The sequence below is a fragment of the Euprymna scolopes genome, chromosome 4 (genome assembly GCF_053919585.1).
Source record: "Euprymna scolopes isolate OS-2025 chromosome 4, ASM5391958v1, whole genome shotgun sequence".
NCBI lineage: Eukaryota > Metazoa > Mollusca > Cephalopoda > Sepiida > Sepiolidae > Euprymna > Euprymna scolopes.
This window is the reverse complement of record NC_136485.1, coordinates 179,631,004-179,655,729: the sequence shown is the minus strand read 5'-3', so window position 1 is coordinate 179,655,729 and position 24,726 is coordinate 179,631,004. Positions and strand designations below refer to the sequence as shown.

Sequence of the window (24,726 nt, the reverse complement as noted above, 5' to 3'; positions counted from 1 at the left end):
TCTGTACATCTTATTATTAATTTGTTTTTAATGTTTTCTTAAGATGATACGTAAATAAATAAATTTAGCCATGTAGTGTCTCAGTTTGCTGTTATTGAATTTGGATTTATTCTGTACATCTTATTATTTATTTGTTTTTAATGTTTTCTTATGATACGTAAATAAATAAATTTAGCCATGTAGTGTCTCAGTTTGCTTTTATTGAATTTGGATTTATTCTGTACATCTTATTATTAATTTGTTTTTAATGTTTTCTTAAGATGATACGTAAATAAATAAATTTAGCCATGTAGTGTCTCAGTTTGCTGTTATTGAATTTGGATTTATTCTGTACATCTTATTATTTATTTGTTTTTAATGTTTTCTTAAGATGATACGTAAATAAATAAATTTAGCCATGTAGTGTCTCAGTTTGCTTTTATTGAATTTGGATTTATTCTGTACATCTTATTATTTATTTGTTTTTAATGTTTTCTTAAGATGATACGTAAATAAATAAATTTAGCCATGTAGTGTCTCAGTTTGCTTTTATTGAATTTGAATTTATTCTGTACATCTTATTATTTATTTGTTTTTAATGTTTTCTTAAGATGATACGTAAATAAATAAATTTAGCCATGTAATGTCTCAGTTTGCTTTTATTGAATTTGGATTTATTCTGTACATATTATTTATTTGTTTTTAATGTTGTCTTAAGATGATACATAAATAAATTGAAAGCACTCGAAATAACCTTATAACTTTATTATTTTGATTACAAAACAAAAGATCATTAGATGAATTGAAAAGAAAAACATAGTGAAACAATATTATTTGGATTCTTCAAACTACTGTTCACATCTCAATTATTATTTGCACAACATTTCAGTTGATTGTAAATACTGACCTTCTTCAGGAGTATCTTGTCAAGCTTAGGAAATTTTTTTGTTGAACGCTGGAATCTGCACTGAATTTCAAATGGAACCCTTTATTTAATCCACAGAGGTAGCATGCTCTCATTCCGTCAGCCATGACTGGGTAGTAAAAATCCTAAGTAACTTGCAATTGTATTTTGAGCATTGCTTGCACTGATGATCGAATCTCAACCTCAAGAAGAGTGGAACTTACAACTGATTTTACCAAGTACTTTATGCACTACACCATGGGTCCTTGAGAAAATAACACTCAAGAAGAAAACAGTAGTCCAAAGAATTCAAATAATTAATCCTCATCTCAAAAATTTAGTAAACGAACTCTGTAGTCGCATTCAACAATGTCTGTCTAAATATATTGGTATTTATTAAACAAACATTAATATGTAAAAAAAAAAAAAATATATATAAATATAAATGAGAATATAAAAAAAATTTTTTTTTAATTACAAAATACAAATAAAACTTCATTTACCTTTGTTTTGTTTATTATTCATAGTTTTTATACAGTTTTCAAATGAAAGCACTAAAGTCTGCAATGAGAAACTGTTTTATTCTAAAAAAAAAAAAAAAATTCCGGTAGTGGTGCATATTGTGAACCAGACACATCTCAGCATTCGCTCGGCTTTGGCTGGAACATGACATCAACAGCCAGATTATGCCAAGTAACGACTTCAGTTTAGCTACTGTCTGTTGTAACATGCTGATCAACCAATCACAACACGGTGCACTGAACTATAATAAGGCACCAGCGTACGCGCTTAGCACTCGACTTTTGGATAAATATTTAAAGAGGAAAAATAAAACAAAAAACACACCAGTTTTTATATGCGAATCATGAACAGTACTAGCATAATGAATCTTTAAAACCTTTTCCAATTTAAAAAAAACAAAACTTTTTTGTAATTATATTTTAAAAAAATACCTGTAATAAATATTTTGTTTTCAGTTTTCCTTGACAAAAAAATACTTTAAAACATTAAAAAATGGCAAAATATATTTGCAAAATATATCTGGAAAAAAAAAAAAAAATTTTTTTTTGAACCTTTTTAAAAACATTTCCTTTAAAATTATTTGACTTCCCCAAAAATTAATTTTTGCTTCTTCTAACCTTTTTGGTTCCTACATTTTATATGTATTTATTTTTCTATTTTCTTTTACGTAGCGTTATTATGATTTTATCAGTGACACTCAGCATAATCTAACTGTTGGCGTCATGTTCCGGCCAAAGCCGAATGAATGCTGAAATACGTTTGGTTCACAATAGGCACCAGCACTAAAATTTCAATTTCTAAAAATGCCAAATGCAATGTTCTTTTGAATGTTGCCAATTTAAGGAAGAATTTACAAATCCAGCATTTTGGGAAAACTGTTGGCCCATTCTAGTCCTTTGGAGTCATCCACTGGGAAAATAGACTCAGGATTCTGGATTGTCAAGAGAAACAAAGAGTATGATTACCATGATATCATAAGAACAACTTTATTTTATAGAATAAAAAACTATTTGAAAAATCAGTACTTATGCAGAGAACGGCATGTTTTTTTTTATGCCGCTAGATTACATAAACTGTCAGAATATGGTGAAACGCTGATCAAATTTTAAAATAAAGCAAAAAAAGAAAACATCCTGATAGAAAACATTTATTGCATAGTAATTTCAATGAAAATATGGATTTTGTAAAATGTGTAGCAACTTATAAAAACATTTTTGTTTTGTGCCATTTTTTTCATAAGAAATGTTACTGTTTAAAATATTTTTAAGGGGGTAAATGTTCAAATGAAAAATTTTATGACAAAATGTTTTTTTGACAACTTTGTTTTTTTTTTTTGTTAAGGTAAGAATGTAGACTATTTTTGGTGGGTAGGTGAAGAGTTTTGGTTATTTTCTGGGGATTCTCAAGGATTCTTTGCAAATATTTTATAGGAAACTTTTTTCAATCAGTCACAGTGTGTTCTAAACTGATGACAAACTCTGGCTTTAAATTTTGAACGGTTGCAGTTTCTTCCAATTTATTAACTGTTGTCTGCTACATTGGCTGAGTGTTTCGCCAAATTCTGGCATTTTACATGAGCTGCTGGAATATGTCAAGGCTATATTCACAGAAAAATTAATTGTTCTCAGTGTAAGTATCAACAGTAACAAAAACAGTCGAATCTACTTCCGGTCCAATGCTAGTCCTGAGACTGGCTGCTCAATAACTATCTTGGTTGCTGCAGATATTCATCCGTGATCTGCGTTTATCTGGAATGCTGTGTGTTCTATGGGAGGAACCAGCTAACCCGTTATGGGCGAATGCCATTAAAGTGAAATAAGTGTAATTATATTATTTATATATATTACATATGAAATTTTGGTTGATTGAACTATATTTAACTTTATTGTTGTTGCATGCTTATAATTATTGCTAATCATGAAATTATAAAAAAGCTTCCTCCAGACTTTTTAATTATATGAATGCATGAGAAGTAGTGATTACCTTTCTAATAAAATGTTATTAGAAAACATTAAAACTAATTACCCAGCAGTCAGTTGTGCAGTGGACAACACATTGCTATAGCCATTTACTAAAAGCAGTGTTTTAACTAGTGATGGGACGATTCAAATATTTTTGTCAGATTCTGATACAATTACCGATTCTTTTCTAATCTCAGTGCTTGTTAAAGATAGAGTTGACAAATCTATTTTTTTTTTTAAATGTATCGTTTTAAGCAAAAACAATATTACATACTTAATTTTCATGTTGAAAATAGTAATATATCCAAAAAATACAAAAAAAATCATTCAGTAGAACAACTGCTACGAGGGGTGTGCAATAAGTAATGCCCCTGACCCACTTCCCAGAGCAGTAGAGCAATGAAACTTGGCACGGTTATTAGCCTTTCTCTACAGAGGTATGCATTTCTCCCATCGATTGATGCAGTTCTGGAGACCATTTTTGTAGAACACCCCAGGTTGGTCCTCCAACCACGACGTGACTTTTTTTTTTTTTTTTTTTTTTTACACATGATCACCACTTATCAAGGCCCGAAAGCCACTTAGGGATAAGGGTTATTGCAAGTACATTACGTTAGTGTGGAGATTTGATGAAGTGTTTACTTAAGGGGGCGGTTCATTAGGAATTTGTTAACGTTGGACTTGAAGATATCCAAGTTGTAGTCAGGTGGGAAGCAGGCAGACAGAACAGAGTTCCACAGGCGTGCAGTTCTAAGAAAGAAGCTTTGTTCACGGAATCCACGTTTTGATTTAGGCACAGATAAAGAGTGGGGGAAATTTTTCACAGTGGATTCAGCTAGACGGGTGTTTTTCTTGAAAGATTGGCAAGGGGGGACCAGAGATTGGAGTTCAGACGAGCACCTGCCATGGAAATAACGATAAAACAAGGATAGGCTCGCAACGTCTCTTCTGTGGGAAAGAGGTTGCAGGGTAGAGAAAAGGGCATCCCTCACTAAGCCACGAAGTCTATTTTGTACTCTGTCAAGGCAGGATAGACTGTTTTTAGCAGCTCCTGCCCAGATATGGCAACAGTATTCCATCCTTGGACGTACTTGGCTTTTATATAGATAGAGAATTGCATCAGTAGTGAGATATCTTCTGGAGCGGTAGAAGGATCTCATCATCTTTCCAGTGACCTTGGCAACAGACTTGATGTACGTGTTCCATTTCAGATCAGGAGTAAAGGTCAAACCCAGAAGCTTGTCAAAACACGGGGCCTCACCCAGACGAGAGCCATCCATCCCAATTGATGCCAGATGGGGATCAGAGCGTTGATGATGTAAGGATAGGAGTTTAGTTTTGGATGCATTAAAGGTAACAAGCCATGTCTTCTCCCACTGAACCACACGCTCGAGATCAGAGGAGAGAGAATCAGAGAGAACTTTGTCATTTACAGCCTTTGATGTGTTGCCGTAGATGGTCGTGTCATCAGCATAGATGTCAACGAATGATTTAAGTATGTGTTTAGGGAGGTCATTGATGTAGATCAGGAAGAGAGTTGGGCCCAGGGTTAACTCCTGAGGGACTCAAGAATTTATATTGCAGGCCTCCGATTTTTGTCCATCTACCACTACTCTTATGAGCCTATCGGAAATCAAGGCTGCATCATCTGGGAAACGCTTTCCTTTCAAAAACAACTTCATGGCTGGGAAAAGGTGAAAGTCAGAGGGTGCATGGTCAGGAGAGTAGGTGGAATGGGGGAGGATTTCATAACCACACGCCTGTGCTTCTGATCCGGCGACATGCGAATTGTGGACCGGAGCATTGTCCTGCAGGAGGAGGGTACCTTTGCTGATCTTGCCCCGCCTCTTGATTTTGATAGCTTCCCTTAATTTCCTCAAAAGTGAAGCATAATAGGCTCCTGTAATTGTGGTACCCTTTGCCAGAAAATGTGTCATCACTACTCCGTCCTGGTCCCAAAAGACTGTGAGCATGACCTTGCCAGTGGAGGGCTGCACCCATGCCTTCTTTGGCGGTGGTGAGTCCAAGTGCTTCCACTGCATTAACTGGGCTTTGGTCTCTGGATCATATTGATGGACCCAGGTTTCATCCTATGTAATCAGTCTTTTGAAAAACTTTGACTCATCTTCTTGGCACATCTCCAAATTCATCCTCGAGCACTTGACGCGTTCTCACTTCTGGAATGGTGTGAGCAACCTGGGACTCCATCTGGCAGACACCTTATACATATGCAAATGATCATGAATGATAGTTTCCACAGACCCTGTACTAATCTTGACATCTTGGGCTATTTGGCGAATAGTAATGCGCCGATCTTCCAAAATGGCAGCCTCAACTTGACGGATAAATGCCTCATCAATGGCAGAAGGGTGGGCGACCAGGTCTAGGAGCTGTTTCCACAGACTTCCAGTCATGTTTGAATTCACAATGCCAGCGTTTTACAAGGTCATATGATGGGGCATTATCACCATGTTTCTTTCAGTTCATCAAAAGTCTCCTGTGGTGTGCGTCCTTTCAAATACAAAAACCAGATCACTGCTCGACATTCAACAGGCTCCATTTCACACCTGACTCAGTTCAAACACCTGTAAAACAGAAACCACAATTAGTTCAGAGCTGTAATTTGCCACATAACCCGTAGAGATATAAATCATTGCACATGCAAAATTTCAGCTAGATCAGACAACTGGAAGTGGGTAAGGGGCATTACTTATTGCACGCTCCTTGTATTGTATTTTTTGTAAAAGTCTATCAAATGTTACAGCGATAGACAAATAATCTAATATTCGTTTCGGAGTTATGTCCCCTGTGTGTAGACTCTTACTGTTTACTTCATAACATCTGAGAAAAATGCGATTTTACCCAATTTTCCATAAAAATATTTTTAACTATAAATAATTTTTACTCGATTTTTCGAAATTTTTGGATATATTACTATTTTTCGGCATGATAAGTACATGCTGTTGTTTTTGATTAAAATGACTTAAAAAAAATTGATTTGTTGGTTATCTAAATAAGCACTGTAATTAGACTAGAGTTATTGTTTTGTTTTTTTTTAATTTTATTTTCAAATTATGATAAAAACTCGCATAATATGTGCAAACATAAAAAACACACTTGTGAGAGTTTAGCTACAGATTTTAGTTTTACTAGTTAAAAATCAATAAATATTTATTTTATTGTAAGTACTAACAATGCAAAATTAAGTTTCCAAAAGAAAACAAATTAAAAGAATTGTTTTGGGCATGGGAAAATAAGCACAATTCTTTGTGATTCCGATACCAATTTCAATACAACACAAATTTGAGATTTTTTTTAATTCCTGATTGTGATTAATCGTCCCAACACTAGTTTAAACAACAATTGAAAAAAAAAATAAGTTCCAACTTAGTTAAAGTTGTACATAACACAATCTGTTCATTGCTAAAATAACAAAACAAATGCAGAAAAAAGTTATAATTTATGTGATTGTAAGATTTGTTTAGGCAATTAATTCATATTTCAGTCATGTAAATTCTTTCGAGTTGAAAAGAAAACACACACTTGAATCAAATTATTTTTGTACTTTTTAGTTGAAATACAATATTTTCGATTTTCGTTATTATTATGAAGAAGTAGCAAATATTTTTCCAACAAGTTCAAGTGTAATGTGAACAGATATCTTGCTGCCCAACACTCTACATAGTAAATTTGGTCCCAAATAGTAGTCCCTTATGACAAAGTGGCAGTATGTATTGTTTGGGATGAAACAACAGTAAAAAAAAAAAAAAAAAAAATTCTTTTTACATTAACAACACAATCGGATGTCAATTAGTCATCGTAATAAAATTTGATAATTCAAAAAACAAATTGGACTAAAAAATTCAATCCACAGAATATACAAGGTATTCATTGCACAATTGTATAAAGCTTGTTGTCAAACAAAATAAAAGAAATAGTCCTTGTCCAAAATTTTCCCTATATATGTATATTTGCAGATGATACTGCGATCTATGATGGGCATGAGAGAAAAACAGAAGGTACACATTTCTAAGGCAATGGCAGAATCCTTAGAACACAAAAAAGAAAAAAAATGAAAAAACGAAAGGAAAAAGTGAATTGGAGTTTTTTTTCCATGTTCCCATGTTAAAAATAGCTTTCTAAAATATCGCAAGTTTAAACTATTCCAAAGTTTTTCCGTTGTTTTCAAGACGACATTATGATATTAGATATTGCGAGCATATCTCTGCTCTATCATTATTTTCATGGCAAGTGCTTGACTGAACTCCAATCTATGGTCCCCTCTTTCCAAATTATCATAAAAAACACTCAACTAGTTACAACCATTATCAGCAATTTTCACCATTCTTTATCTGTGCTTAAATCCAAACGCAGATTCCATGAACAAAGCTTCTTTCCTAGAACTGCCCACATGTGGAATATTGTTCCATTGGCCTGCTTCTCGACCGATTACAATATGGTAGACTTCAAGTCCAATGTAAACAAGTTCTTGTTGAGCTGTCCCCTTAACTAATCCAAATTCTACTCAATCGAGACCCACCTTACATTCATTAACCCTTATCCTCAAGTGGCCTTCGAGCCTTGATATGTAGTAACTACCTAACAAAAAAAAAATATTGTCTTTTTTTGTTTGACCACAAAATTTGATTTTCTTACCTAAAAATAAAACTACTTGATTAATTTATGTGATTTTTGGTGTATGATATTTTCTTTCCGTCATGGGTATGTACATCATACAGATTTTTCTTTAATTCTTAATATAAGGGGAAATTAATTCAAACTTGTGAGATCAGCCTTTCCCATTAATTGCTTAAAACTGATTTTCTTTATAAAATACCACAATACCGTACAAACTTAACAAACAACACAATCTTTTCAGTTGCTGTACAGAGAGGAGGTAATGCCTTGGAGAATGAACCCTCTAAACCTGAGCCAGAACACATTTCATCCCAACAGATAAGGGCCTGGAATTCCATGGCAACCTCTTGTCTAGTGGATGCTTCTGCATTTATCAACTTGTGATTTCTACGAAGTTACTCTGGTGTGCCCAGTAGGTGATGGGAATAACCAGAAATGGCCGAGTGAACCTTATTAAAAAAAAAAAACACAAATTGTTACAACCTTTTCTTCCCATGTTAAGAATAGCAATGACCACTGAAATTCATTAAATTAAATTAATTTATTTACATTGGAAAAAAATGTCTTAATATCCAGAAAACTACTAGTCGACCATTCCCGGTTCTTTCCATTATCTGCTGGGCACACCTGAGTAACTTGGTGGAAATCGCAGGTTGATAAATGCAGAAGTACCATTAGATTGAGTGTGAAGGCAAACCTCACGGAGTAAAACAGATGCTGAGTTAGCACTTGTGATTCCTAAAAGTTGTTTTTCTTCAGGTTTTTTCAAAACATTTAACGACTGCTGAAGGATTTTGATAAACTGGCATAAACTTCTACTTCAGCTAGTTCATTTATAAATCAAACTAAAATTGTTCTTCTTACAAAATGTTTAATCAATTGCTAAACAACAATGTGTATAGAAAGAAAAGTGTAGCGAATCTATTTGAAAGGTCTGCAAAATTGTGAAATGAGAAATTTATAATTGTGCCTCAAAGGAAATGAACTTTGTCAATAAGCTGGTCTGGCACAAAGCGATTCCAGCTCATTTTGCAGCTGCTCTAATTATTCCCAGCTGAAATGAATATCTGAAATATTTATAACTGCCTTACCTGATAGTCAGAAGAATAGAATTCCTTATTCTCATTATGTTGTGGTGGAAACTTGCTGAAATAAGAATTTGAAATAGCAAACAATTCTATACATATCTGAATTTTTGAGATTTGTATTGTTTGTATTCTTCGAACTACCATTCTTATATTGAGTGTCATTTTCACAATGTTTTGGTTAATCTCTGATCTTCTTCAGATGTATTCTGGTAATCTTTCTGTCAAACTCTGGAATCGACACAGAATTTTGAATGGCTGACGTAATGAAAGTATACTACACCCATGCATTAAATAAAAGGTCTCATTCAAAATTCAGTGCAGATTCCCAAGTTTGACCTGATAAAGGTCAGAGATTACATTGTGAAAATGTAATGTAGTTGTTACAAACATACAAAGAAAATAAGTAAACATCTGGGTTGACATTTTTTTCTTTTTTAACAAAAATTTTTATTACTGTTATTTTTCCGCCTCGATACTACTTAAAAGTCTCTCACCATTGTCCATCTTGCCTAGTGTACACTTTTCTTATTCCTTTGACCACATTTTGGCCACAGCCTGCCCATTCTGGTCCTTGACTTTACACGTCCATTTTCTTCAACATCAACTTTTTTCTTTTTCTTCTCATGCACACTTCCTAATTTGCATATGTGCTTTTTTTGGCTGCTGCTAATCTCTTCGCAAGCCAGCCATCCTTTGCTGCTGCTGATATTTTCCCACATTCTCATATGCACTAAGTTACAAAAATAACTCAAAATGAGAACAGTAATCTGAAGACTTCAAATAATACAAACCATTCTATATCGAACAAAAACTTACAAAATCACATGCAAACTATGCTTATCGTCACATGTTGTGTAAATCATCACATTTCTTTCTTAGGTTTCTGAATTTTGGAGATGAGGATTAATTATTTGGATTATTCAGACTACTATTCTAATCTTGAATGTTATTTTCACAACATTTTGACCGATGTGACCTCTGATCCTCTTCAGGTTTATCTTGTTGAACTCATGAATCCACACAAAATTTTGAACAGAACTCTTTATATAATCCAGAGGAGTAGCATGCTCTTGTTCCATCAGCCATGACTGAATAGAAATTCTGAGTAATTTGCAATTGTATTTTTTCATATCATTTACACGGAGGACTGAACCTTCAAAATTATTAGTTACAACTGAATTTACTTAGTGCTTTATCCATTACGCCACGAGTCCTCACAGACAATTCAAGTATGAATTTTGAGAGCCTAAACTTATTTTTTCCTTATTTTTAAAGATGTGGATTAAATAAAGGTTTCCATTCAAAATTCTACAAAAATTAATGAGTTTGACAAGACCTAGTTGGAGAAGGTGGATTAAATAAAGGTTTCCATTCAAAATTCTACAAAAATTAATGAGTTTGACAAGACCTAGTTGGAGAAGGGGGATTAAATAAAGGTTTCCATTCAAAATTCTACAAAAATTAATGAGTTTGACAAGACCTAGTTGAAGAAGGTCAGAATTACATCAGCTGAAACATGAAAAGAACAAGATGAGAACAATTGTTCAAATAATCTAAATTGCATTTCTTGGTTATTTGTACATATCTACATATATATATACATATATATATATCTATATTCAGTTTACTTATCTATTTGATTATTACAAAATGTAAATAAGAATTCATTGCATCTGTAATATTTAAAACTTTCATTTTATTCATGTATAATGATTTTAATTTTAGAAAAACTAATTAAAAAATTACACAACGAATGTGGCACAAGGTCAAATTTCGTGGGATGAGATGGGAGTTGTGTGTCATCCTTTTAGTCTATTCTCTTAAATATCGCATTCGCACTATGGGCAATTCTACTTAATGTTGTCCCTAAGTTTTGACGTATTTTATTTACAACAAAAATATATACATAATTTCAATTCCATCAGTTGTGAGTGAGAGTTTCTACTAAAAAACCAGGCAGTATTTATGGTAAAAAAGAATAAAATGTAAGGTGGTTAGTAAAACACTCCCCAATCGATCAGGATAGAAATAAGCTGTTTACTGTATTCAGAAGTCTTTTTACCACCAAAAACAGTCAGTTCCTAGGTGGAGGGGATGACTATTGGGAGGTATGGTGAAAAGAGAACGGGGAAGTATCTTCTGAGATAGTTGCCAGGTTAGAGTGCGGACAAAACAAAAATAGAAAGTGGGAATCTCTGAGTATCTCTAATAAAAACAAAAGAATGGGGTCTCTGAGCTCATTTATACTACTAGCCAATTTTGCTAACTGGAATGGGGTCTGAGGAGACCGTAGGTTAGCACACACCATGCTAAGGTAGGGAACACATACTAAAACTTGGATTAATGCTTTCTAGAGTGGATATTTCAGACATGATAAAAACATGTAAAAGACATCAGTTTAATTGAATGATATTAATCAATGTTGGTGCGCGTCTCATGTGCACTTCAGCACATGGATATATGGGCGGCGAAGATTATACTTATATGTATAATATAAATGCTTGTTCTTCTAATAGCAGGATGACATTTACAAACAACATGGAACAGTGGGAGGAGGTATCTTCTGAGAAGAGTAGATTCGCATTTAGGTAACGAACAGAAAAGGACTACGGAATCTCAGAAAAAAAAAAAAGAAAAGTAAAAAAATAGTTTCTATCAAAATTAAAGTGTGCTGTCAAGGTCGATATCTTGATTCAGCAGCAGCAGCAGCAGTCAGTGTGATCGGTTATTTCTTTCAGGAGATAACAATTATATAAGAATATCATGAAAAAGAATCAATTTGGTACATCGGTGTATCTGGATAAGAAGAAGCTCAGAATAATTTTAAATGATTGCCATCATCATCAGTAGCAGCAATAACAGTGGTATCATCATCATCATGAGCAGCAACGAGAAGCACAATACGACAAAGAAAGTGGGAGCAATAAAGGACTGATTAGATGGGTTAGGGGATGGGATGGAAGCAGAAAAGATGAAGCCATTCTTGTTAGGTTAGGGAATACAAAACCCTTGCTAAGAATGATCCATGATGGGGAAAGGAGAGCGGTGCTAGGCTGGAGTTGGGGAGAGGGTAAAGGAAGGTGTTAGACTTAAACCCCGATTCAAAGAATTTTTCTGGCATATGTGACAGGATTGCCATCCCATTCCACTTGTACATTAAGAGAGCACAAAAAGAAAAAGAAGAACAACGACGTCCTACGTAGAATGCAAATGTTTTCTTTACGGCTTATACATATTGGATATGAATGACAATCGAGAGAACTTATAAAAACCTGCAGGCAGAATACATCGCGATGCAGACAAGGAATTATTATTAGAGTTTTGATGAGAATTAGCAAGTCACAAAAAAGAAACTGAATATGATTCGGTGAATTCTTTGCTGACAATGATGAGATGTTCTCACCTTATCAGTAATGGAAGCAGACACTAACATGCCAAAGTTCAGATTTTAAAAAAAATGGTAAAGACGGCAGGATAAGAATATGCAGGGAATGAAAAATAGCACAGCATGTCAAAATAAATGAAAGGGAATGTATTTTTTTTTTAAAGATTCAAATAAAGGAGGAGAAAAATGGATAAAGTTGTAGGGAGTTGAATGTAAATTAAATAAAAGCTGAATGTTTTTGTTTCTTTTAACAGCAGGGACAAGTAAGTTCATTTCTATGTTGTCTTCTTTGACCTTGACAGCAACGTTAATCACATCGGCTTATTATATGCATTATAATTGTAATTAAAAAAAAACAGGTAAATGCAGCAGATTAATATGTGAGGAATGAAAAATAGCACAGCATATCAAAATAAATGAAAAAGAAAAATTTTCTTTTTAAGAATAATCAAATAAATGGAGAAAAATGGATAGAGCAGGCATATTTAAAGGTTGCAAAACCAACATCAATGTTTTGTCATACTCTTTCATACAAGAAAATCTATTCGGTGTTGCCTGGGGGGGGGCATGAGTAATAATACACTATAATATCCGTTAAGTTGTATATAATAATAAAAGTGTGTTCAGTATCCTAGATAGAGTAAATGTTTAAAATCCACATTGCCTGGGAAAACCAACATCAATATGTTTTGTCATACTCTTATATAAGAACATCAATATGTTTCGTCATACTCTTATATAAGAAAATCTATTCGACTTTGCTTGAGATAGAAAGTGATAGTCATCAAAAAGTACTCAATATCCTAAGAAGAGTAGGCATATTCCAAAGCAACTTCATTTCTTCTATTTGTTTTGTATGGGCCTAGGCAATACCGAATAGTCCTGCTAGTGGATTGGATAAAGTTATTGAATGTAATAAATGAAATAAAAACTGAAGTTTTATTTTTTATGTCAGGGATAAGTTGAAGTAATGAGTTCACTTCTATGACCTTGACAAAGCGACGTTTATATCAATCTTGCAACAATCATAATATTAGCAGGATACAAAATGTCAATCTCGAGATAGAAGATATGCAAATATGACCCATTGGTTTTTATTTAAAATTCAATGTAATAAATCCATCACAGACCGAAAATATATTTAAAAAATCACGTAAGTTTATCAAGTATTTTTTTTAATATAGAAAAGCATTTTTCTAAGGATTTTTAATGATTTATAGTATATTGTAATCATTACAAGACTGATTTTAAAAATCTTAGTAGTTCAAATTGAGTTGTCAACCTTTATTAAACATGAATCAAAACATGTCTCTGTTCATCATAAAATTTGATTTACTTTGTATATAAAAAAATTATTTGATCAATTTACATAATTTTTGGAATATAACATTTTCATTTTGTGATGGGTACACATACATCATAAAGATTTATTTGTATTTTTTATTTTTTCATTAAGTCCAATTCCTGCACTGAATGGTTTACCAATGAAAACATTTAATATTAATTTACTTCTTTGTACATCCCATCTCACAAAAAACATCATCATTGCAAACATTGATTAATGATAAATTAATTACCTCCTCTTTATTAATTAAAATCATTAAAATCATTTCTTCTTAACAAAAAAAAAAAAAATCATGTTACAAAACATTTTTTTTATATTTTCCTTTTTTATTTAATTATTTATTTTAGTTAATATTTATTAGTTTTATTTAATTGTTAAACATTTTCTGAAATCTTAAAATTTTTTTTTTATAAACGTACATTATATTTTGATGTTATTATGATCTTTAGATTTTCACTTTACTGGTAATTTAAAAATAATAAATACTTATCATTTTATCATTAGTACCAGTAATGGAAAATAAGGTTAACAAAAAATAAATAAAAATAAAAAGTTAAACATCCAAACACTAATTATCACTCTTAAACTCTTTAAAATAAAAAGAAACTGAAATTTGGGAAATATTGGTGGTTTATTTTACAGCATATCAACCCTTTTCAGTTATTTAATGCCAACACCAGTAACTCTGGAGTGAGGTTATGCTTCAAGTTCTTATATTATATCTTCCAATATTTTTCATTCATTTGTTTAGTGGCATATCGACTTTCGGGATTAATTCATGCTAGAGTGGTTGTTTTGTAAATAGATGTTTGCTGTATTTTGTTTGTAATTTTATGTTTATATAATGTTGATGTTTTGTTTGCTATGTGCATTTAGAGTTTTTTAACTTTTCATATTGGTAGCAAAAAAATTAGATTTTGTTGTATATTCCATTTTTTTTAAGGAAGTCCATGATCTTTTTAATTTCGATTTCTTGAAAAAAATTTTTTTTTTCAAGTATTTTCACAATCCTCAAATATATGTTTTATAATTAGTATATATCCACATTTGGCACTTTGGTTGCTGTTCTTGTTTTAATAAATAATTGTCAGTTAGGTGTGAATGTCCTATGTAGAGTTGATTTAATATGACTTCTCTTCTATTTGTTTTATTTTTGTGTGTCCATTCTTTTGAGGGTGTGTGTTATTTTGAAAAGTTTATTTTCTTTGTTCAGTTCCCATGATTGTTGCGTTCTCTTTTAAGTATTTATTTATTGTTGGTTTCATGCCTGTGCAGGAGATTTTGCATTTTTTGTTTATAGTCATTTTTAGTGATTACTTTGCAGCTAGATCAGCTTTGTCATCTTTTATTGCTACGTGACTTAACTTCCATGACTTTGGTATCCAACAAAATATAACTTGCTCTTTTTCTTCAATTTTGTTTGTTTTAATTAAAAGCATTAAATTTATTAATTGATGCTTTATAACTATTTTTAGAATTTTTCCTAAATCAGACATATATATATTTTCATAAAGGACTTCTGCTTCTCTTTAACTTATAAACAAAATTATAGCCAAAACTCAGACCTCTTATACCTAGCAGTGGATTAAAAATTCATAATGATCCATTAATTAGTTTAGAAATTAATCTTGTTCATATAAACATAGCTAATTTTATAAAGATAGAAACTTAGTCAACAAGGGAGATAATTAGAAAACCACAATATTTGCTGATAACTGAAGTTAAAATGTAATCTCTTCTTCTTCTTCTATCTATCTTCTTCTTCTATATAAATAAAATGAACTCATTTTTTCCCTTCCGACTTTGACCGTAATAGGATTAAAATCATGACATTACATGCAAATGTAATGCTTACAAACTGTAGCACATTATGTGCGGTGTGCTATAGGCCTATTACCTCTACAGTTCCTCACCAATAGTACATTCCTATATTTTTTCTGGTGAGAGTCCACTGCCAAAACCGGTTAGATTCAATGGAAGTTGCAACATCTTTTCTCTCTATTAGATTCCTCCTTTCCCCGCTCCCCATTTACACCGCAGCAGATGCGTTCGCAAGGAACAGTATGAGGAAACACCGGTTTGGAATCGTACAAGGTTATTTATGCCATTTTTTTGGGGGGGGGGGTTGTCTTTTTTCCCTGATTTATGCTTTCTGTTTTTCCCAATAATAAAATAAAAATAAAAAAAAAGAAAAAGAAAACGTGATTACTATTATTGCTTCCTTTTTTTTTAGTGTAAGACGCAACCTGTGGGACTAACCAGTTTTTACTTCCGGTTTTAACGACTCTAACCGTGAAATCTAACTATGAGCTTTATTTATTAGTGCTTTCAACTAAACATTTATTTTTATACAAAGAATGAATTCTTTACTGTTTATTATTTCGATGCAACAATATCGTGAATTCACTTGCATTACACTTAAATTAAAATTAAAACAAATAATTCGAGAGAATTCGAGTGTGATGTGGGACTACTGAAACTAAACCAAAAAAAAACTTCACTGCACAATTGATATTTGACCTAATTCACTTTTTAGTTAATTCATCACTTTTTTTTTTTGGCACTTTTGCCTGAATGATTTGAGTTCGATTATTTAGTTTACAAGTGAATCCTGTAAATACTTATAAACATAGCTAATTTTATAAAGATCCAAATATAACCAAACTTTGTGAATCTTACCTTTCATTCATCCTCTGCTTTTGTTTTGATATTAGTTGACTCAAATGCTGTTCCACAATTCCATTCTTCTTTTCGGATTTATTTATCATGCTCAGTTTTCCTCGCTTTTTCTTTCTAAAATAAAAACACAAATTTTAATGTGAAATTTGTATTGTTATACAATCCAAACACTCACACATTTTTTTTTATTAAAAAGTTTGGATGATCCTTCTCTAGAACTGCAAGACATGGCCGATGAGAGTGAGGATCTCAAAAGGTTGATAGTATTTGACTTATCCTGTCTCTCTGTTGAATTCTGTAGGTTTGTTGGCATCATTTTGTCTCCAATGCACAAATCTGAATGTAATGCAGGATCATCTCCCTTAACTTAACACTTATCACAAGGAGACTTTGTTGGTTTAGTCACGCTGTGCACAGCAACACTGAAGAGTTCATCCATGGAGCAGTAGCTATAGAACCACTCCAAAATTGAGGAGGACGTCTGGGAGGCCGGCTAGTTACACACCATCAAAGCCAATGCTGGTCCACATGTCTACAGTGTTCGCCGCTGATCATGGGACTGCAGACCATTTTGTCTGGTCTGCATTTGTCTGAGACATTGTGTGTTCTATAAGATGAGCTGGCTCAACCTATCATGGGTGACTATTGCCTCAAATCAAGTCATTCAGCGTGGTTAAAGCTAATATAATAAATCCATAGATAATATAATGAAATTATTATTATTTTTACTCATGTTCACCTCTAACAAGGCATATCGCCACTTGAACGTAAGGGGCTATTATTGGAACCATGCCTGAGAAAGATTAACAAGATGTTGGCTTATGTTACATTTAAACTTCTGCATATCAGTACAGTCAGGGAAGCAATTCCAAAGTCTAGCGGTTCAAGAGAAGAAACTATTAGAGTAGAAAGTTTTCTGGCATTAAAGGACTTCAACAATGAAGGGGTGTGATTTTGCTGCTAGGCGGGTTTGTCGGGAATATGTACATCAAGGGGGCACAAATGAACTGAGTTCATCAGAGCACATTCTATTAAAACATTTGTAAAACACGCATAGAGATGCAGCATTGTAGCAATTGGACAGGGGTTGGAACATAGTTGACAAAATGGAACCTAGTGGAGACCCTTTTTTGGACCCTATTCAAAAGGGAGAAACTAGTTTTAGATGCGGCAACAGTACTCAATACATGGGCGAATGGTGACCTTGTAGAGGTACAGGATACTTTCAGGTGTGAGTAACCTTCTAGCACAATAGAGGGAACCCACCTTCTTTGCAGCAAGAAAATTAATTTGTATTATTCAGATTATTGTCCTTAAATATTATTTTCACAATGATTCAACGGATATAACCTCTGACCTTCTTCAAGTGCATCTTGTTGAACTCTGGGATCTCTATGGAATTTAGTCCATGGGAGTAACTTTTACTCATTCTGTCAGCCATAACTGGATAGTAGTATTAAGTAATTTGTAATTGTATTCTTAGTATTGTTTGCACTGAGTATTGAACCTACAACTTTAAGAAAATTGTCACTTAGAATTGATTATTACTTAGCACTTTTATCCATTATGCCACAGGTCTACAAAGGTACTAAGAATATAATTATGAATTATATAAGACTTCTATTGATTCATGGCTGATGGAACAAGAAAAAAATACCTCCCAACTCAAGACTGTCAGTAAACTTTTGCCAAACTCACCATCACTAAAACTGTTTATAAATAAACTCTAAATACATCAACCTCTATGTTCAATCCTTTATGCAAGTTACTGCCACACCTTGATTAACAATCCTATTTCAGTTGCCTTTATGAAAAATTCCTCTATATTGTCTTTCTACTAACTTCATTTCCTATAGCTTGGTTCTGCTGATCAACCTATTTCCTATTTTTGTCACAGTTTTTCCTCTTTCTTTTTACTTCCTTGGACTTTAGGGAAAGAACATTGATATTATCACAAGGTTTATAATATAAAACATTGCAATATTTTATAGCATAAAAATGTTTGAGAAATTTTCTATGAATTCTTTAGACATCAACTGAGCTTTAACCCCTGATTCCTCCTAGTAAGACATGAAATCTTCCTTCTATTACAATTGCAAAGAATTTTTCCTTCTTTCTCTGTATGCCAAGTGTCATATGGAATATCAATGAACAGAGCTTTTTTTTCCAAGAACTTTTCATCTGTGGAACACATTAATTCAGGACTGCTTCTTTGCAGGCTGCAATATGATTGGCTTCAAATTGAATGTTAATACTTATCATAAGTTGGATTTTGGTTGATAGTGTGGTACCTATTAGATTTGAATCTTTTTTGGACCATGTCTAAGATGGAGAGACTAGTGGTAGATGCACCAGCTCAAATGTGGCAACAATGCTCCATTCATGGGCGAATGGTGCCTCATAAGGAATCAAATTTTGTTCATTCAATTTATCATTTTCAATCCTTTCATAATATTCATCATCATTCAACTGGGAATGTATCCATCTTATTAACTCTTATCCTCAAGTGGCTTTCACCCTATACAGGTGGTGATTCATTAGTAGAAAGAATAAAAACATGCTCCAATAAAAATATTAAATTTATATATTTTATGACCAACCAGAACAAATTCGGAAAACTAAACCTTTCTAAGGTCATTAGAAATATTGTGAAGTTCTTCACCATTGTGAAAGAGATGACTCCAAAAGATCAGACCAAGTGAAAGCTGGAGCTTTTCATATACGTCTTCTGGTTGGTCCAAAAATAAATAAAATATTTGAAAATGTACAGCATTTTGTATGGATTTCAGATATTTGTTTTACTCACCTTCATTCCAAACAAGGCATATTGCCACTTGGACATAATGGGCTACTAATTGGCACCATGCCTAAGAAAGATTAAGATGCTGGTTTACGTTACATTTGAACTTTTGCTTATCAGTACAGTCAGGGAAGAAGGTAGCAGGAAGGGAATTCCAGTCTAGCTGTTCTAGGAAAGAAGCTATTAAAGTAGAAAGCTTTCTGGCATTTACGGACTTCAACAGTGAATGTGTGTGATTTTGATGCTAAATGGGTTTGTGGGGATATGTATGTCAAGGGGGCACAAGTGCAACGAGTTCATCAGAGTATACTCCATTAAAATACTTGTAAAATAGGCACAGGGATGCAACACTGTGGCGATAGAACAGGGGTTGGAGCCTAGTTGACAAAGTGGGATCTATTAGATTAGAGACTCTTTTTTGGACCCTATCCGAGCGGGGGAGACCAGTAGTAGATGCACCAGCCAAGATGTGGCAACAATACTCCATGCATGGGCGAATAGTGGCTTGTAGAGGTACAGGATATTCTCAGGTGTGAATAGTTTTCTAGCACAATAGAGGGAGCCCACATTCCTTGCAGCAGCCTTGCAATAGCCTCAATGTATTTGTTCCAGTTCATATTTCCTGTGAATGTTAAGCCGAGGCGGTTTTCTGATTAGTTCAAAAATAAATAAATATTTGAATTGAGAGTATTTCATACATATTTTCATGCATTTGTGAATTGCATCTTTACACAAAACAAAATAAGCAATAAATTGGCTGAACCTTACTCGTGTCAATCGAAAAACGTGTTGAATTAATTGCTCGAAACAAATATTTCCATTAGATTTATTCATGTAATTGTTTCAAACCTGAAAAAATTTAATTTCTTATTTTATATACGCATTTTTCTTGTTGGTTTTAGTATAATAATTGCTATTATTGATGTGCTAGCCAGGAGATAATCACTTCAGCCTGGCTATAAACAAATCCTCTTTGTTGTTACCACAGTGTCAGGTAAGAAAAGTGCTAGAACAATAAAATGAAAATAAATCAATACGTCCCTAGTTGAGAGAGAAAGAGAGAAATGAATCGGACAGCATGTATTAGAAAAAGTTGTGAGATAGAATGAAAAGAATTGATAAATCGATCGGCAAAAGATGTTTTCTTCTCTTAAAATAACAGAGAACATAATTGCAAGAAAAAATACATAAATAATGATTTTACTTCTGAAATGATTCTGACACCAATTCTCCTAATAAAAAAAGCCATAAAAATAATAAAGACGGATCCAGTCAGAAAGTTACATGGAAAATCTGTGCTAGTGTGATACTATTGATATTAGGAAGTAAAAAAGGGAAATATATAACAAAAAAAAAAAAAAAGAGGAAATGGGTTTATCGGCAAAACAATGGAGAGGAAGTTGTTTACAAAGGAACACAAAAGAAAGTAAAATAGAATTATTAACAGTATAAAAAGATTCATGCAGAGCAGGAGACTTAAATAGTATGGCCATGTTGAAAGAATGGATGAGAGTTGCTGGATTAGCAATTCTAGAATAATTGAGGTAGCAGGATTAGCTAACAGGTGAAAGTCAAGGAAAACATGGAAGGAAATTTTTTCTTTTTCTTTTACTCAAGTTCACCCCTACGAAGGCATATTGTCACTTAGACATAAGGGGCGACTATTTGGAACCATGCCTACGAAAGATTAAGATGCTGGTTTATGTTACATTTAAACTTCTGCATATCAGCACAGTCAGGAAAGCAGGTAGCAGGAAGGGAATTCCAATGTCTAGCAATTCAATGGAAGAAACTATTAGAGTAGAAAGCTTTCTGGCATTTAGGGACCTCAACAGTGAAGGGGTGTGATTTTGTTGCTAAGTGGATTTGTTGGGAATATATATGTAAAGGGAGCACAAATGCAACAAGTTCATCAGAGCACATTTCATTAAAATATTTGTAAAACAGACACAGAGATGCAACATTGTGGTGATGGGAGAGGAGTTGGAGCTTAATTGACAAAGTGAGATCTATTAGATTGGAAACTCTTTTGAACCCCTGCAAGAGGGAGAGACTAGTGGTAGATGTACCAGCCCAGATATGGCAACAGTACTCTATGCATGGGGAAATAGTGGCTTTGTAGAGGTATAGTGATAGGTTTGAACTTAAGAGAAAGAGGGATAGATAGGTTAGCTTGGAAGTCAATTTTTTTTAAAGCTGTCCAACACATGTCAGCATGTAAAATGGACATTAAATAATGATAGGCAGGACAGAACTTTTTATTGAGATAATTGAGCATGTAACATGTTTAAAGATTATGAGTTTTAGTGAAGATTATCTGTTAATTGAATGTTACACATTTTGTTGAAAGTTATGCATTAAATGTTACACATTTTGTTGATGGTTATATATTCATTGAAAGTTACACGTTTTGTTGAAGGTTTTCTGTTCATTGAACGTTACACATTTTGTTGAAGGTTACATGTTCATTGAACGTTACACATTTTGTTGAAGGTTACATGTTCATTGAACGTTACACTTTTTCTTGAAGGTTATCTATTCATTGAACGTTACACGTTTTGTTGAAGGTTAAATATTCATTGAATTTTACACGTTTTGTTGAAGATTATTCGTTCATTGAACATTACACGTTTTCTTGAAGGTTATCTGTTTATTGAATGTTACATGTTTTGTTGAAGGTTATATGTTGATTGAAGATTATACAGGATTGATGGCTAACCTACAACGTGAATGTCAATGCTCTTGAGACTTGACATGTCCACATTTAAGAGCAAAAATATAAATGGTGTTTATTTTATTTGTATGTTTTATTTTATTTTTTTACCTCAAACGAGCCATTTAAACCTAAAGCGCTACTATTTGTAGATAATGTCTAACATGGAATTGTGAGAAATTGAGCAGCAAAATCTCTGTTCACATAACATTTTATCTTCTGCAGGTTAGTACAGTTAAGGAAACAGGAAACAGGGAGGGAATTGCAAAGTCTAACAATCTTAGGGAAGAAACTAATAAAGTAGAAGGCTTTCCAGCATCTAAGGACTTCAATAGTGAAGGGGTAGAATTTTGCTGCTTGTTGAGTTAGTTGAGAGTATATATACCAAGGAGGCACACATGCTATAAGTTTATCAGCATAGATTTTATTAAAGTACTTGTAAACCAGGCAGAGGGGTGCAGCATTTTGGTGATAGTATAGAGGTTTGAGTTTGGTTGATAGTGTGAGACCTATTAGATTTGAAACTTTTTTGGACCCCAAGAAGGAAAGACCAGTTATTGACTCCGCAAAAATACTTCATGTATGAGAAAATGGTAGCTTTGTAGAGGTATAGGATACTTTCTGATATAAGTAATTTTCTAGCACGGTAGAGGGAACCCACTTTCTTTGCAGCAGCCTTTATTGATGAACATACAATTTCAAACTTAAGCAGGACAGTGGCGCTTATAAAGATACACTGACACATTAAAATATTTCAAATTTTTTTTGTGGGGGAGGGGAACGTACAAAGACAAACATAGGCAGAAAGTCTACTTGAAATACTTAGATGATTTTTTTCTCTTGGCTCCAAAGCTAATAGAATGATGCCATTTTTTAAATGACCACTTTCCTGTTGAACGTGGTTTGTTGTTGTGTGCAGTTCTAGGAGATCCATCCTCCCAGAACTTTCGTTTTCTAAGAAACGGTTAGTTTATTGCTAATTGTTTGAGGTGCCGGGGAATGCTAAGATAAGTTTTGCAGGCCCAAGTGCTCCTTCTCGGAGACACTGGCTCTTCAATCTAACTTTCCAACTCTTGTGTCACATCTTCATGCAGTGGAAGGGTGATAAATAAACAAAGCAGTTTTATGGATTTAACAATAAACTTTAATTCAATGTTTTAATCATTGGTGGCCATGTTTTTTTAGCCTTTGAGTGTGTAAACATTATCAAATTGATCATAGAATTGAGATGTCAAAAGATAAAAATAAAACAAGTTTCTATTTTATAATGCACACATTTGTATTGATTACTGTGTCATGTGAATAATCATCAGTTTATCAACGCAAGAAATTAGAAGCCGAAGGTGGTGAAATAGAAAAAGCAAGACTTATTCGAACAATCATGACAAATAAAATATTCGGGTTTGTATTACTGTACACATAGATTCGAAAAAGTTGTCAAAAAACAAATATAGAACAAATAAATGTTATCAAAGGCAAGATAAGTTACTTTTCTACCTAACTGGATATATTTTTTGTGTTTTTATTCAGTGTAACATGTTTATTCAGCTCGAAAAACATGCAGTGTTTACCGATGTATTGGAAAATTCAAAATGGCAGCCGACTCTCTCTCGGAGAGGGTAAGTTTGGGAAAAGGTATTATAAATAATAAACTAGACAAAATACTGTTAGAAAACAACCGAATATATGTCAACTTATGTCACGGTAACATATATTGAGCGAATTTCTAACAGTATTTTGTCTAGTTTATTATTTATAATACCTTTTCCCAAACGTACCCTCTCCGAGAGAGAGTCAGCTGCCATTTTGAATTTTCCAATACATCGGTAAACACTGCATGTTTTTCGAGCTGAATAAACATGTTACACTGAATAAAACACAAAAAATATATCCAGTTAGGTAGAAAAGTAAATTATCTTGCCTTTGATAACATTTATTTGTTCTATATTTGTTTTTTGACAACTTTTTCGAGTCTATGTGTACAGTAATACAAACCCAAATATTCCTATTAAATCATTTGCTAAACTCAAACACTGAAGAATCCAAATACGAATAATCAATCCTCATCTCCTGCATGATTCATCATCACATCCGCATTCTTTGTATTCATGCATAAAAGCATTCACCTTTTTTTTTTCTTTTTTTTTTACATGGGGGGGTGGGAGGGGTAACTACTTATCAAGGCCAGGAAGCCACTCTGGGATAAGGGTTATTGCGTGTACAGTAATCAATGGGATAGTGTCGTAGTAATTGTTAGTATTGGAGATTTGATAAAGTGTCTTACTTAAAGGGGCAGTTCATCAGGAATTTGTTTATGTTGGACAAGTTGTAGTGAGGCGGGAAGCACGCAAATGGAAGAGAGTTCCATAGGTGTGCAGTTCTAAGAAAGAAGCTCTGTTCATGGAATCTACGTTTTGATTTAGGCACAGATAAAGAGTGGGGAAAATTATTGTCAGTGGTTTCAGCTACACGGGTGTTTATTGTGAAAGACTGGCGAGAGGGGAGGGACCAAAGATTGGAGCTCAGACGAGCACTTGCCAAGGAAATAACGATAAAACAAAGATAGGCTCGCAACGTCTCTTCTGTGAGAGAGAGGTTGCAGGGTAGAGAAAAGGGCATCCCCCAGTAAATCACGAAGTCTATTTTGTACTCTGTCAAGACAGGATAGGCTGTTTTTAGCAGTTCCTGCCCAGATATGGCAATAGTACTCCA

At 33.4% G+C, this 24,726-nt stretch overlaps 1 protein-coding gene across 2 annotated transcripts in view; it reads right to left on the bottom strand.

Annotated features, from left to right (window-relative positions):
• Positions 1 to 1,294: 1,294 nt before the first annotated feature.
• Positions 1,295 to 24,726, bottom strand: part of LOC145270443 (uncharacterized) — a 106,227-nt gene continuing 82,795 nt past the window's right edge. The window contains exons 5-7 of one of the 2 annotated variants that reach the window (XM_080126089.1): positions 16,502 to 16,615; positions 9,096 to 9,150; positions 1,295 to 2,336 (exon numbers count right to left, since the gene is read on the bottom strand). In XM_080126089.1, coding sequence (XP_079982215.1) covers positions 2,256 to 2,336; positions 9,096 to 9,150; positions 16,502 to 16,615 — 250 coding nt within the window. In that variant the 3' untranslated portion in view covers positions 1,295 to 2,255. The remainder of the gene's footprint in view (positions 2,337 to 9,095; positions 9,151 to 16,501; positions 16,616 to 24,726) is intronic. The other variant, XM_080126084.1, reaches the window with a different exon arrangement.